This window comes from Vombatus ursinus, unplaced genomic scaffold, assembly GCF_900497805.2.
Source record: "Vombatus ursinus unplaced genomic scaffold, bare-nosed wombat genome assembly UNPS02014848.1, whole genome shotgun sequence".
NCBI classification, from domain to species: Eukaryota; Metazoa; Chordata; class Mammalia; order Diprotodontia; family Vombatidae; genus Vombatus; species Vombatus ursinus.
Window position 1 is genome coordinate 7,267,120 of NW_020954626.1, and position 13,023 is coordinate 7,280,142.

At 34.0% G+C, this 13,023-nt stretch overlaps 1 protein-coding gene across 11 annotated transcripts in view; it reads right to left on the reverse strand.

Annotated features, from left to right (window-relative positions):
• Positions 1-1,830: 1,830 nt before the first annotated feature.
• NEDD4 (neural precursor cell expressed, developmentally down-regulated 4, E3 ubiquitin protein ligase) overlaps positions 1,831-13,023 on the reverse strand; it is a 137,474-nt gene continuing 126,281 nt past the window's right edge. For all 11 annotated transcript variants that reach the window (XM_027840814.1, XM_027840813.1, XM_027840812.1 and 8 more), the window contains 8 exons: positions 11,574-11,669; positions 11,189-11,262; positions 9,108-9,168; positions 8,448-8,507; positions 8,250-8,357; positions 7,196-7,292; positions 4,724-4,796; positions 1,831-3,906 (listed from right to left, as the gene is read on the reverse strand). In XM_027840814.1, coding sequence (XP_027696615.1) covers positions 3,804-3,906; positions 4,724-4,796; positions 7,196-7,292; positions 8,250-8,357; positions 8,448-8,507; positions 9,108-9,168; positions 11,189-11,262; positions 11,574-11,669 — 672 coding nt within the window. In that variant the 3' untranslated portion in view covers positions 1,831-3,803. The remainder of the gene's footprint in view (positions 3,907-4,723; positions 4,797-7,195; positions 7,293-8,249; positions 8,358-8,447; positions 8,508-9,107; positions 9,169-11,188; positions 11,263-11,573; positions 11,670-13,023) is intronic.

Genomic DNA, 13,023 nt, shown 5'->3' on the forward strand with positions numbered 1-13,023 from the left:
CTATGTACTCTATGATCTAGTGACACTGGCTTCCTAGCTGTTCTTCATACACTGTATCTCACAACTCAATGTACTTTCATTGGCTGTCCTCCATGTTTGCTTGGAATGTTTTCCCTCCTCTCCTCGGCCTCTTGGTTTCTCTGAAGACTCAGCTCAAATCTCCTCCCATAATAGGCCTTTCCTAGCCCTTCCCTTACTCTTACTAGTGCCTTCTCTCTGAAATTACTTCCCAATTACACTATCTATCTAATATGTGCATAATTGTTTTCATGTTTCTCCCCTATCAGACTGTGAGCATTTTTGAGGGCAGGGGTCATGTTTTTGCCTTTCTTTGCATTCCTTGTGCTTAGCACAGTGCCTGGCACATAGCACTTAAAACGCTGCTGCTGCTGCATTTCCTCATATCTTTTCTGGTACTTTCATGATGTAGAGGAAGATCTCTAGAATATTGTTTGGAACCATGGAGGATTTGTAGGAAGATATGATCAGACAAAAGTCAAATGGGATGAGAAGCCAGTACTCACAAAGTTGAGATCCTAGGCTCATTTCAATACATAAAATGTATTTAATAATGCTATTACAAATGTGTAATAGTATTCATTTATAATATTTAAAGGCATATAAAGCACCTAGGTGGAAAAGAGGGATGAACCTGGTGTCAGGAAGACATCAGTTAGAATTCAACCTTACTAGCTATGAGACCCTGAGCAAGTCACTTAAACTCTGCCTCAGTTTCCTCATCTGCAAAATGCGGCTGATAACAGCACCTACTTCACATGGTTGTTGTGAGAATAAAAGGAGAGGATATTTGTAATGTGCTTTGCAACTTTAAAGCAAAATAAAATGCTCGCTATCATTATTTTTAATAATTATACAATCTAATCTTCATTTCAATCTGTTGGCTTGCTATCATGTCAACTTTTGTTACATAACCTATTTATAAGTTGGAAGATGCCTTTGTTTATCTGATTCTGTGCATTCATGGTAACATACATGGGTTGAGAGATAATGCTGTCAGAACTTTTCTCAAAAGTTTAGTTTATATTTTGACTATATTACATCTTGATAATTTCACATGCTGTTGCAAGATTTCTTTGATAATTTTAACTTGTATAGGTTCTTCATTAAAAAACAAGTTACAGTTTATTAGAATAAAACTTTATTTGTCACAATTGGATTGAAAAAATTGTTAATATTTTATGCCACAAGTCTGCTATACCAATTGATAGAGCTTTGCCATATCCCAAGTTAAAAAAAAGTTGCATGTCAAATATCATGCAATGAAAGTGGCAGTTATTGTGTTTATTTTGATAATATTCACATGAACTGTCATTATGACAGTAGCCGAAAACACAAGCAGCATTTACATTTGTAGTATAATTAGGTATTAAAGGTTTGGAAAACCTTTACAGAGAAAACACAGTAAAATACAGGGATAACATTATGTTCTTTAAATTCTTGGAAAAAAATATGTAAAGATGATCCGGCTCACCCAACATCAGAAAGATGGCTCCAATTTTTCTTTTAGAGGTGATGAGCTACAAACAATCTACAATCCTTATGATGAAATAATATGTACCTTTGAGATGGTTACCCAGGATTAAAGATAGAACTTGTGACCATGGAACAAACCTGTCTTCAAGGAATTAACTGCTTTTTAGGTATTGTAAACCTGCCACTGCAATCTCATTAATACCATACTCTAACAAACTGAGCTGTAGAAATTTTTAAATAAAAACCAGTTGAATAAATAAACTTCCTTTTTTTTAAGTATCAGTTTTTGACAGCCATAATTTTACCAAACTTACATTTAAACTATGACCCCACATGTATAAAGAATATAATTTTAATGAAAATAACAACAACATTCAGGTCTTTATAATAAAATTATAGCCCACACTAATACTCTTTGCTGATGTGTAAGAAATTAACCGATAAATCACATACTACATGTGTTCACAACGTCCTGTCCATTTGTCAACCAGTTTATTTAACAAAATAAAACATTTTCCTTTTGGTGTTCTAGTACTCTAGTACTGAGTGCACAGTTTGGTAATGAGTGCTAGCCCTTGATTTCTGACCTAAATGGGGTCAAGAAGGAGGGTGAAGAATAGACCATAAAATGATAGTGTTGGTTAATGCTGGGGGAGCAGCTTCACTGCTCTGTGAATGACCACTGACTACTGACTGAGAGGACAGGGTAGTCTCAAAATAACTGGTGTCATTTTTTATAGTGTATTTGCAGCTCTCTAAGTCCTTGAACATCTCTTTCATGAACTGAGTGGTAATCTACAATTTTGCCATCCTACCAGTCCCCTTAAGCCAACAGAAACAAGCACTTTTCAATGCAGACCTCATTTTATACCATTCCTCAAAAATAAGCAACATAACATTTTGAAAAATATATTAGGTATGTTTGTGTTCACTCAAATACAGTTTTGACATAAGGAACAGATACATACAAAACTCTACTTCCACAGAGAAGGCAAATATTCTCTGTGACTCCACAGCACCAAGTTCCTTACACACAAAAGATGGTAAAAAAACATTCTGGATAATTAAATGAATAAGTTCATAATGTCTCTTCAGGTTCATTAAAATAAGATACTACTTATATAAAAATGTTTTGTTTATAATAAAATATCAGCATACTTTGATAGGTTTTTTAAAAGTGTAAGAAATTTGGTAAATAACGTATCTAAAACAAATTATACATTCTTGACTATGACTTTGGTTATATAGTATTTTAACAAATATTTGGTTTGTATACTACAGTGAAGAAACAAGAAATATAAAAATGCAATGATAGAAACTAGCTTAATCTGTAAACATAAGAAACTCTGTAAACACATATTTACTATATCACTGTGCAAGACTAAAGAGTGAATAGTGAAATAGTAAATAGTGAAACAAATTTCACTTAGTTTTCCAGGGAACACATGAAAAATACTACTTTGTTAATCTTTCCTTGGATTTTTGGAAAACTGGTTTTTCAGCTTTTTTTATAATTGGCATTTACAAAATTTAAAAATCTTGTTTTGACTATTCAGGTGAACTGTAAGGACAAAAAATTTAATATTTTTCATTCAATGCAGTTGTGAATGCTAACTTATAAAAATACTATGTTTAATAAACTATATATTACCAAAAGTTAAAAACAGATGTCTGAAAGAACTTTTAAGACGAATAAGCAAAAAGTTTACAACTCCGCTAGGTAACTACAAAATATAGGTAATATTTTCTAAAGTTTTCCAAATATGTTGAGTAGTAAGGTGCTATAGGCAAGGCCTCTTTAATAATAATAAATAGCTGAAAGCAGCAATGAATATATTGCTTAAATACTTAACATTTAAGTTTTCAACAATTTTTTGTTTTCCTTCTTAGAATGCATCAACTTCTTTAAACTTGACACTCTTTACATAAATGTTTTCACAGTTACAATTTCAGTAGACTAAGAACTGCCTGAAGAATACTGTAAAAGAGGTAATTGTTGAGAGGGAAAAGCTATTCTAGGCACAGAGGATTTAAATCCTATAATCACAACTCAAAAGATATACCTTATCTTTAAGATGTGAATAAAGATATTCATACAAGACTACTGTGTGTGATATTACTTTAAAAGTGAAGTAATTTTTACTGTAAAATTGTTTCAGTATTTATATCTTCTTATGGTTTTATATCATTTATTTAATATTTATGAAGTCAACAGCCAAGTTTGAAGTAGTTCCCTGGAGAATTTTAAGTCAAGATTTCATTTGTAAAATTGCAGCAGTAAAACAATATAGTACATTGGTATTTATACTCTAATCAACCCCATCAAAACCCTGAGTGTTTTCGATTGCTATTTGAAGTTTATCCCATAAGTCTTCAAATGATTCATATGGAGGCAAATCCAAACGGTTAAAGCTGAAAGAACAGACAACAACAAACATTTATTGAGATCAGAAGTTAAAACAAGAGAGAGAGTTATACTTCTATCCAATGCAGAGGCTATGTTCCAGTGACAGACTTTACGGTCAGAAGTGTCTGTCATTACCAGAAAGAGAAGGGAGTGCTATGACATGGATTTCTTCCCAGCTGCATCTTGGTGGGATATTTCTTCCTTTTGTCCTGGTAAGTGAATCTAAACCTCCAAGGTTCTCTCCCAATACATCTACAATGGGGATGGGGTGGGGTGTTCCTATCTTGTCCCAATTAACCTTTAAACAGAGGCAAAGAAGCTATACGTGCAGTGGCCTACCTAAACCAGTGGCATCAATCTCACACAGAAATGGGGGCCACTAATCCGTATATAAGGATACCTGAAGGTGGCATACTGACTTAGTTTTAAAATGTAATATTATCTATGTTTTATTGAATTGTTATTTATTTTGTTAAGTATTAGTATTAGTATAAGTACATTTTGATCTTGTTTGGGCCACACTCAGGGGTGTTGAGGGTGTGGCTTATGGGTTGCGGGTTGACACTTCTGGCCTAGATGACTGCGTCATTTGAATCCTGAAATATGAACCTATTCCACAGATGGGCATGGGCCCTGGCTCACTTTCAAGAGGCTTGTATATGAGACACCACCACTGATCTCTTCATTGGCCACACTCGCCAGTTATCTAAGACCACGGAGACTAAAATGTCTGTCAAGTCGAAGTCTAGACCAATTTTGCTAAAAGTAGTTTTGTTTCTGAGGGATTTGTTAATCAAAATACCACTATAATAAAATATTTACCAGGTATGTGCTCTTGGTAGTTTTTCAGGGGTACCCCATTGTTCCACTGTAAAAAACTGTGGTCCATTTGAACCTATAAGGAAGAAGAAATTTTGATTTCATTCATGCTATACAAGTATCTCTCATTATAAAACATGCAACTTATTTTAATAGGGAACTAATTTTACATGTCTCAGTAAGTTCAAATTTATGGAAGTTTGCACTAAAATGTCTGGCCATGCTTTTGTGCATAGAGACAGGTAGTGAAGTTTGATGTAGTAAAACCATAACCTGGAGAGAGCAGTGAGTGAACCACGCTGAGTAATCTGACATAACTGGATAGCCTTACTCCAGGGGTATGCACTGGGGAGATGGGGAAAGTACCAATGCCTTTCTTGCCACTTAAAACAATGTTCTGAGCCTCACAAGAGCTTATAGTCTTTTGAAACCATGCAGGGAGCTTCATAGGGCAGTAGACACACCAATCTACTCTGATCTGGTCCTAGGCTTGCCTTTTTTTCAGTTTTGTAAAGGTAGTTCCAATAGCTAGACACTGTATGTGCCATTCCATTATATTCCTCTTGTCATTTCAATGATTCTGACCTCTGGGAATCACAATTTATATCCACTTATAGTTTCCAACTTTCTGGAGGCCTGGAAATGATCACACTATGCATTACCTCTTTCATGGTTATTCAACAAACATTCGCTGTTTTAAAGCAACTTTTACTTAACTTTTAAAATACTAAGGGACTTTTGGATAGACGCCAGGGATGGCAGAGCAGGAGGATGGAGTGAGTGTCCAGGCTTCTCTCCTAAGCACAGAGAATTGTCTTGTGGCTCCTGAACTGCTCAGTGGGAAGCTGACTGTAGCCTTGAATTGTGGAAAAGAAAACTCTACAGAGGTTTTCAAGATAATTCTAAAATATCCTGGACCCAGAGAAGTCCAATGCTTTCGAGAAACTGGAAGGTTATGTGCAAGTTAAGATACTACACGAAGACAACAAGTATCTGGCTATTATCACGTTCACACCAACAATACCTACCCTCATTGCTCTCTGACAACTCTTATTCAACTCTGCTTATGAATAAAACTTCAGAGGTCTTAACCTTTCAAACATAAACTGGAAACCCACCCTTCTGGTTTGGGAAAGTGGTCTCTTTTTAAAACTTCTTAGAGGTACAAATATTAAACACAAGACCAGCATTAAACCCTGTTCCACAGAAGAAAATATAAATAAGCAAATCAATGACAAAGAGGAAATAGCAGCTGCAATGGAGAACCCTAACTTATAAAAAATTTTTGAACAGTGTGTCATTAAGCCTTATTAGCAGCTATTCCTAAAGTCTGCGAACTGTAATCATTTGATATATTTGTTTAAATTCTGTTTCTTTCTTTTTTGGGGGCATTGGTTATCTTTTACTAATTTCCTTATCTTATTTTTCTTATTCTGAATAGTCACTGTCTGGTTACTGAAGCAGCTGTTTCCCTGTAAGCTTTCTACAAATGTACATGAAGACTGAATAAGGATGCTAAGCTTCCTGGGAGAGGGGGAAAGAAGACAGTAACTTCACCACACAGTACTACTTTGACACCTAAAGCCTGTCTTGTCCATATCTAGTTATGACTGCCAGCCCTGGAACAAATTATAATCCTTCTGTTTGCCATTACTGAGAGTGGGTTCTAATCCTAGCTATGGATTTTTGGTGAAGATATTTTTTTTCTTCTTTTTATCTGTTAATGTAAACCAAATGTCATACTTCTTCCAAGGAACAGAAGGAGCAATGTGAGCAAACTAACCTCTCATAGATAGAATGTATCAAAGTGATTTCTTTTCCTCTTTCTCACAGAAACAAATCTCCAATTTTATACTATAAATCAGGGGTTGGCAAACTATGCCCCTGTTTTTGTGTGATCATAAGTTAGGAATAGTTTTTATATTTTTTAAGCAAAGCTAAAATGTAAAGACCATTCTTAGCTCTCAGCCATACAAAAATAGGTGGTGGGTCGGAGTTGGTCCTCAGGCTACAGTTTGCCAACCCTTGATAATAATAAATGAGAAAATAGGTTTTGACCTGTAAAATTTCATATTCTAGAGCCACTTTTTCATTTATAGATCTACTTCAAACTTTCAAGGATACCTGTAAACTTTTCCTCTAAAATTTTGGTGTATTCTTTTTGCAACAGAATTTATAATGAAAATTTAAAGAATGGTAAATGATTTATGGAATTTCAATGTTTTCAGGATTTTTCCACTCTTATTTTCAATACTAAGACGTATACACAGAAATGTATTTTGGCTTACCCCTGTCTTACTTAAATTACATCAGGAAAAATAACTATTTCATTTTATAAGTGTGTACACTTAACACTGCAAACTTGAAACTTAATCCAAGCAGTGAAAAAGTCCATACATTTTACACAATTCCTTTTCTTATTACTGATATCACTTAAGTTTTCTTTTGCTTATTTGATGAAAAGAAAACCCTTACCATATAGTTCAGCAAATCCGTTCATGGGTACACGTGATGTGCCAGTGACAAACTGAAGTAATCTTATTCTTTTCTCTGAATCCATCATTAAAATAGCCTGAACAAGATTAAAAAACACCTTGTTTTACAAACACTTGAAAAAAACCTCAAGATTTCGAAGCATACTGTCAGTAGTTGCTATAGTCACTTTTTCCATATGTATGTATAGGTTTCTTATATTTGCACATTATGCTAGTTGAGGTTGGGTGCTTGGATTTCTCTTTTTTTTCTTAGTTAAATACTTGTCTCTCAGATGTTCAAGTGATGTAGTAACTCCTAGAAATTGGGTTATAATATACGGCTGAAAAAAACTTCTTATATATTTGTCTTCTACTTTCTTTAATGTAACTTAATGTAATTTAATGTAATTCCTGAATACAATACAAACTTTGGTTCCTTGTGAAAAGATGGAACTGGATGATGTAGGACAAAGAGTACCACAGCAGGAATTGAGTGATTAAGCTTAGTCTCAGCTTGGCTGCTTTCTACTGAACCACACTGAGTCTTAGTTTCTCTATTTGTAAACTGGAGATAATAATGTCTTTCTAGCCCATTAGGGCTAGTGTGAGGGTTAAATGACATGACATACATGAAGGTGTTTTGAAAACTATAAAGTAATATATAAATGTGAGGTATTGTAATTATTGTTCTTTCACTAGTAAAGAAAAATTAAGCAATTGAATATCTAAATACTGGCCTTTCACCATACTTCAAACTTTCTTCTTTCTTTACAAATTTGTATTAAAAAAACCCTTGATTATGTGAAAGAATTTCCTCCCTGATAACACCCATTTTGGTTCTAGGCCACAGAGACAAAGTAGGGTCAAGCTTGGGGGAAAGAATTAAGGGTCTGAAGGTTGAGGTCTGGAATATTCCTTTCTGCATCCTAAAATAAAAATACAAACAATGTTGTTTTAGCTAGAACTTCTCAGCATATATAAAATGAACTCTAACTGATTACCATTATAGTAGTTATACTCCATATCATCTTACAAAAATCAGAGTTTTTACTTGCCTTCCAGAACCACTGGATAACCTGATGATTGACACTGTAGCCATTTTTGTATTTTGTGTGTTCCCTCCAGTCATTCACATCCACATCTCCCAGCCCACACATAAGTAACTATATAAATAAGAAATGTTAAACTGTAAATAAAGACCAAAATAATATGTATGGAATTTCTACTTAAAATGAAAAGATAACCTATTTTACCTCTAGTTCGTTTTCATCAAAAATCTTGATGAGATCTTGTGGTATAAGTTCAAAAAAACCCTTGCAAATAGAAGACATTTAAAATTAAGTTAGACAAATAAGGGATAAAGGCAATTACAAAAAGCTTTTTCACAAACTTAATTATCATAGCTAAGGGAAATGCTCAACTGGAAAAAAGTCTTTATATAAAATAATTCTGACAAGAGTCTGATAATCTATGACATGTATAAATGCAATGCTGGTGGAACTGTGAATTGATATAACCAGCCTGAAAAGTAATTTGGAATTACAAAATAAAATTACTAAAATGTTCATACCATCTGACCAAGAGGTCACTTCTAGGTATATACTCCAAGAAGGTCACTGACAAAAAGACAGATTCCATATACACCAAAATATTTATAGTGGCACTTTTTATGGTAGCAAAGAACTGGAAACAAAGTATATGCTCATCATTTAAAAACCATTATCCCATTGTTCTCTGCCAATGATATAGCATATTTTCCCCTAAACTAAAATGCAAATTTCACACATAAAAAAATAAAACATTAAAAAACTGGACATTTACTTGATTCTTGTAGGTGTGTTCAGGACCAATATTACTAAAACTTAAGATGCATTTTGAAATTTTAGAAGAGTATGTGAAAGTAAAATGAATACCTCTTTAAAAGCAGACATTTGCTTCTGGATTCGGTTTACAAATCGCCATTGTATGACAAGACTAAATGAAAATGTAAAATGTCAATATTTTACAACGAAAAGTCAATTAACACAGTAAAGAATGGCAAGCACAGACACAGCAAGAAGAAAATGCATGATTATCTCAGCAGGCTGTAAACTTATCATGGATAAGTAATATAGTACTATTGTTATAAAGCTATACCATACTGGGAACAAATAAAAACAGAGAAGGCAGAGAAGACTAAAAACTAAAGGGATCAGGGAGAGGAGGTGGTGCCTGAGCTAAGCCTTAAAGGATGCTTAGCTAAAGGTTCTAAGAGGAAAAGTGAAGTGACAATGTCAGGTTTGGAGAATGAGAAACTGGGAAAATTCAGTTGAAATTGTGTAAAAATTAATGTGAAACAAGTCTGAGCAGGTAATTAAAAATAGTTATAAAGTTCTTCCTTTGACTGAACCAAAATTTGCCTCTCTATAATTCCTACCCATTTTTCTATTTCTAAATCTGGATTTTTTGTTGTTGTTCAGTTGTTTTTCAGTTGTGTCCAACTCTTTGTGACCTCATTTGGGCTATTCTTGGCAAAGATACCAGAGTGGTTTGTCATTTCCTTCTTCAACTCCTTTTGCCTCAATGAGGTAAACAGGGTAAAGTGAATTGCTTGGGGTCACACAGCTAGTAAGTGTCTGAGGTCAAATTTGAAATCACAAAGAGGAGTCTTCCTGACTCCAGACCCGGCACTCTCTCCCCTGTGCCACCTAGCTGCCCTAACTCTCTGGATTTTACAGACTAAATCTAATTGTTCTATGTGACAGTCTTTCATATATTTTAAGACAGCTACCATCACACCATCACCTCTCTCCCTTGATTCCCACACCTCCCATGTATGATTTTCTTTTTGTTAACAATTTTCTCAATAAATCTTCAAATGATTCTGTTTATAGACCCTTCACTTCATCCCCCTCCTTTGGACATGCTCCAATTTGTCAACATTCCTCTTAAAATGCGGTACCCTAAACTGATTATAATATGTCAAAATATCTGACTAGTACAGAGTGTAGCGCTATTATGCCCTACAGTAGGCACTGCTCAGTCTAGAATATTGTGTCAAATTTCTCTTTCTACATTTTGTGGAAAAACTGGAGAGGGTTCAAAGTAGAATAATTAAAATAATTCAGAAACTATGCAGAAAGATTAAAAGAATTTGGTTGTTAAGTCTAGAGAAAGGAAGGTTAGGGGTGATTGAAAACTTACCTTTAAGTATATGAAAAATTATTACAAAGTTACCTACCAGATATACCCCATGGGAACAAAGGATTAAATAAGAAGAAATGGGCCTTACATTATAGTAGTAGAGTGGTTCAATCCAATGGGAGAAAACTTTTTACAATGAACATAAGTAAACATTATAGCAACTACTCACAAAGATTGGGGCATCCTTATCCCTGAAGACCTCTACAAACAGAATGGTTTAGATCAGGGGTTCTGGTGAAGCCCCTGGGACCTTTCTCACAATCAATTTAAATGCATAAAACAAAATACATAAGCTTGCAAAGGAAAGCAATTATATTGAAATAGTTATCAAAATACTAGAAGTTACAAATTCATGGATCCCCTAAAATCTATTGGATCATGAAACTCAGGTTAAGAACCCTTGGTTTAGTTAATGAACTACTGGAGCCAAAGGGACGGATTAGATGACATCTTGAATCCTTCTGAGCTAGCTCTCAGATCCTCAAACTTCCCAGGAGATTTTGTCAGAGAAGAAAGTTAATAGTTAGGATCATGAAAAGGAGAAATAGGACAATCCCCCAAAAATTAATTATACAGTTACTTGAAGCTGTTCTTTGGAGAGCTTCATTCAAACTTAGGAATACTGATGAAATACAGAAAGGAAATAATAGTTTATGATTACTGCAAATCACTGAAGCATAAAAACAACACAGAAACTGTTAGAGATAAGGAGAATCCTACCCACAAGGATGGGAAACTAGGAATAGAAAGGTCTTATTTTTCTAGTTTGGGTATTTTAAAAGGACATAATTTGTAATAGTAAAATACTTACTGAATATATTCTTTTTTGTTTTTATTGGTGACAACTATTTCAGATCCACCATTTTTTAATTCATGTTGATGGGTCTAAAAATAAACACAGTATATCTAAATATATTTAATTTTGTGAGAAAACATCACAAAATATGCATTTTAAGCTATATTAAAGTGCTTTAAATTAATTTTTAAAAGTCAAAGCTAAAGAAACTTAAGATATTAGGTTAAAGAACTTAGGTAAGAAAATATTTTGTCCTAGAAAGCTCTTTTTTTCACCTAAGAAAAGGATATCATCAAGTAAAGGGGAAGGAGAACACAGAAGTGCATAGCATGTGTATCTTTTACCCTCTATATATTTATTTTACAATTCATATTGTTTCATTTAATTAATATTTACAAACCTGTCCAAAGAGTTCTTCATCAACTGTAAACCTCAGGTCCAATTCTGCTGGATCATTCTCAAGAATCCATCTTAGTGAATTATAATATTCGCTGTCCTTAAAGACAAATGACTAAATATTTAAAAGCTGTATATTTAAGAAAGAGCTTACCTGAAATAATATTGCATAAGACTACTGGAATCCACATGTAGATGTATACATATCTATACATATACATATCTATACATATACATACTTATAAAGCTGGGTGACAGGGTGCTGTAGGGTAGTAGAAAATGAGGATTCAGTGTCTTTCTGCTCTTTGAACATAAATGGTTCTTTTTGAATATAATGCTTTTTGAATATAAAATACATACATATATAAGTTGAAGATTATTAAAACTTAAAACATCTTATTAAAGAAGTCTTCAGGCTAAACCTAGGGTGGCAGTGGTAATAAGGGCTTTCAGAACTGGCAAAACAACATTAGAAACCTCATTAGCCAGTTATTGGGATAAACAGCATTGGATATGTGCTATTAGCTCTAAAAAGATTTCCTATATATAGTAGCTATTGTAAAAATTCAGGTTGTTGCCTAAGGATTTCTGCCCTGCCCTAAGCCAAATGCCCCAAGTAAAAATAAAATTTCATCTTAGCCTCACAAATCACTATATGATCTTTTACTTTTGGTGAACTTTTTTTTTCACTTATATATAACATGAAAGTAACAATAAGTGCACTTCATTGACTACAAAGGTCTTGTATTTACACACACACACAAACACACACACACACACACGCATTTTTTTCTTAAATGACTGTTAGCTCACCTGGTTTCAATTATATTAAAGACAAGAATTTTATTCTTATGGGATTTTTTTCTATTTATGCCTCCAGTCTCTCACCTCTTCAATCAATCATTCTCTCATCTATCAAATTAACTTAATATACACATCCCTTGCTCAGAAACATTTAGTGGTTACCTATTGTTCTTTGGACAAAATACAAACTCTTAACTCAGCAATCAAGGTTCTCTACTATTTGGAATAAATTATGGCTACTGGGAAAATTCAGATTTCTGTGGATCTTAATGATTTCTACCCCATCTCAGCCAAAAACATATACAACTGGTTTATGATTTTATTTTAACCGCACAAGTTCCAACCTTTTTAATCTTACTTTACACTGTTCCCCTTAAATTAACTCTACTTTTTAGTCAAACTTGACTGTTAGCCATTCATTCCCTGACTTTGTCTTTCACTCTCCCAACTCGGTACATCTATGCAGGTTATCTCCCTAGCCTGGAATGCACATTCTTCACACCTATTTGTTGAAATATTCCTCTTTTTTCAAATCTCAGGTCAAATGCCACTTGAACTACAAAGGCTTTCTTGATCCATCCCATCCCCACTCTGGTTCCCCCCAGTTGAAATTTCTCCTCAAATTTTCTCATACAATTGTTTGACTCTTC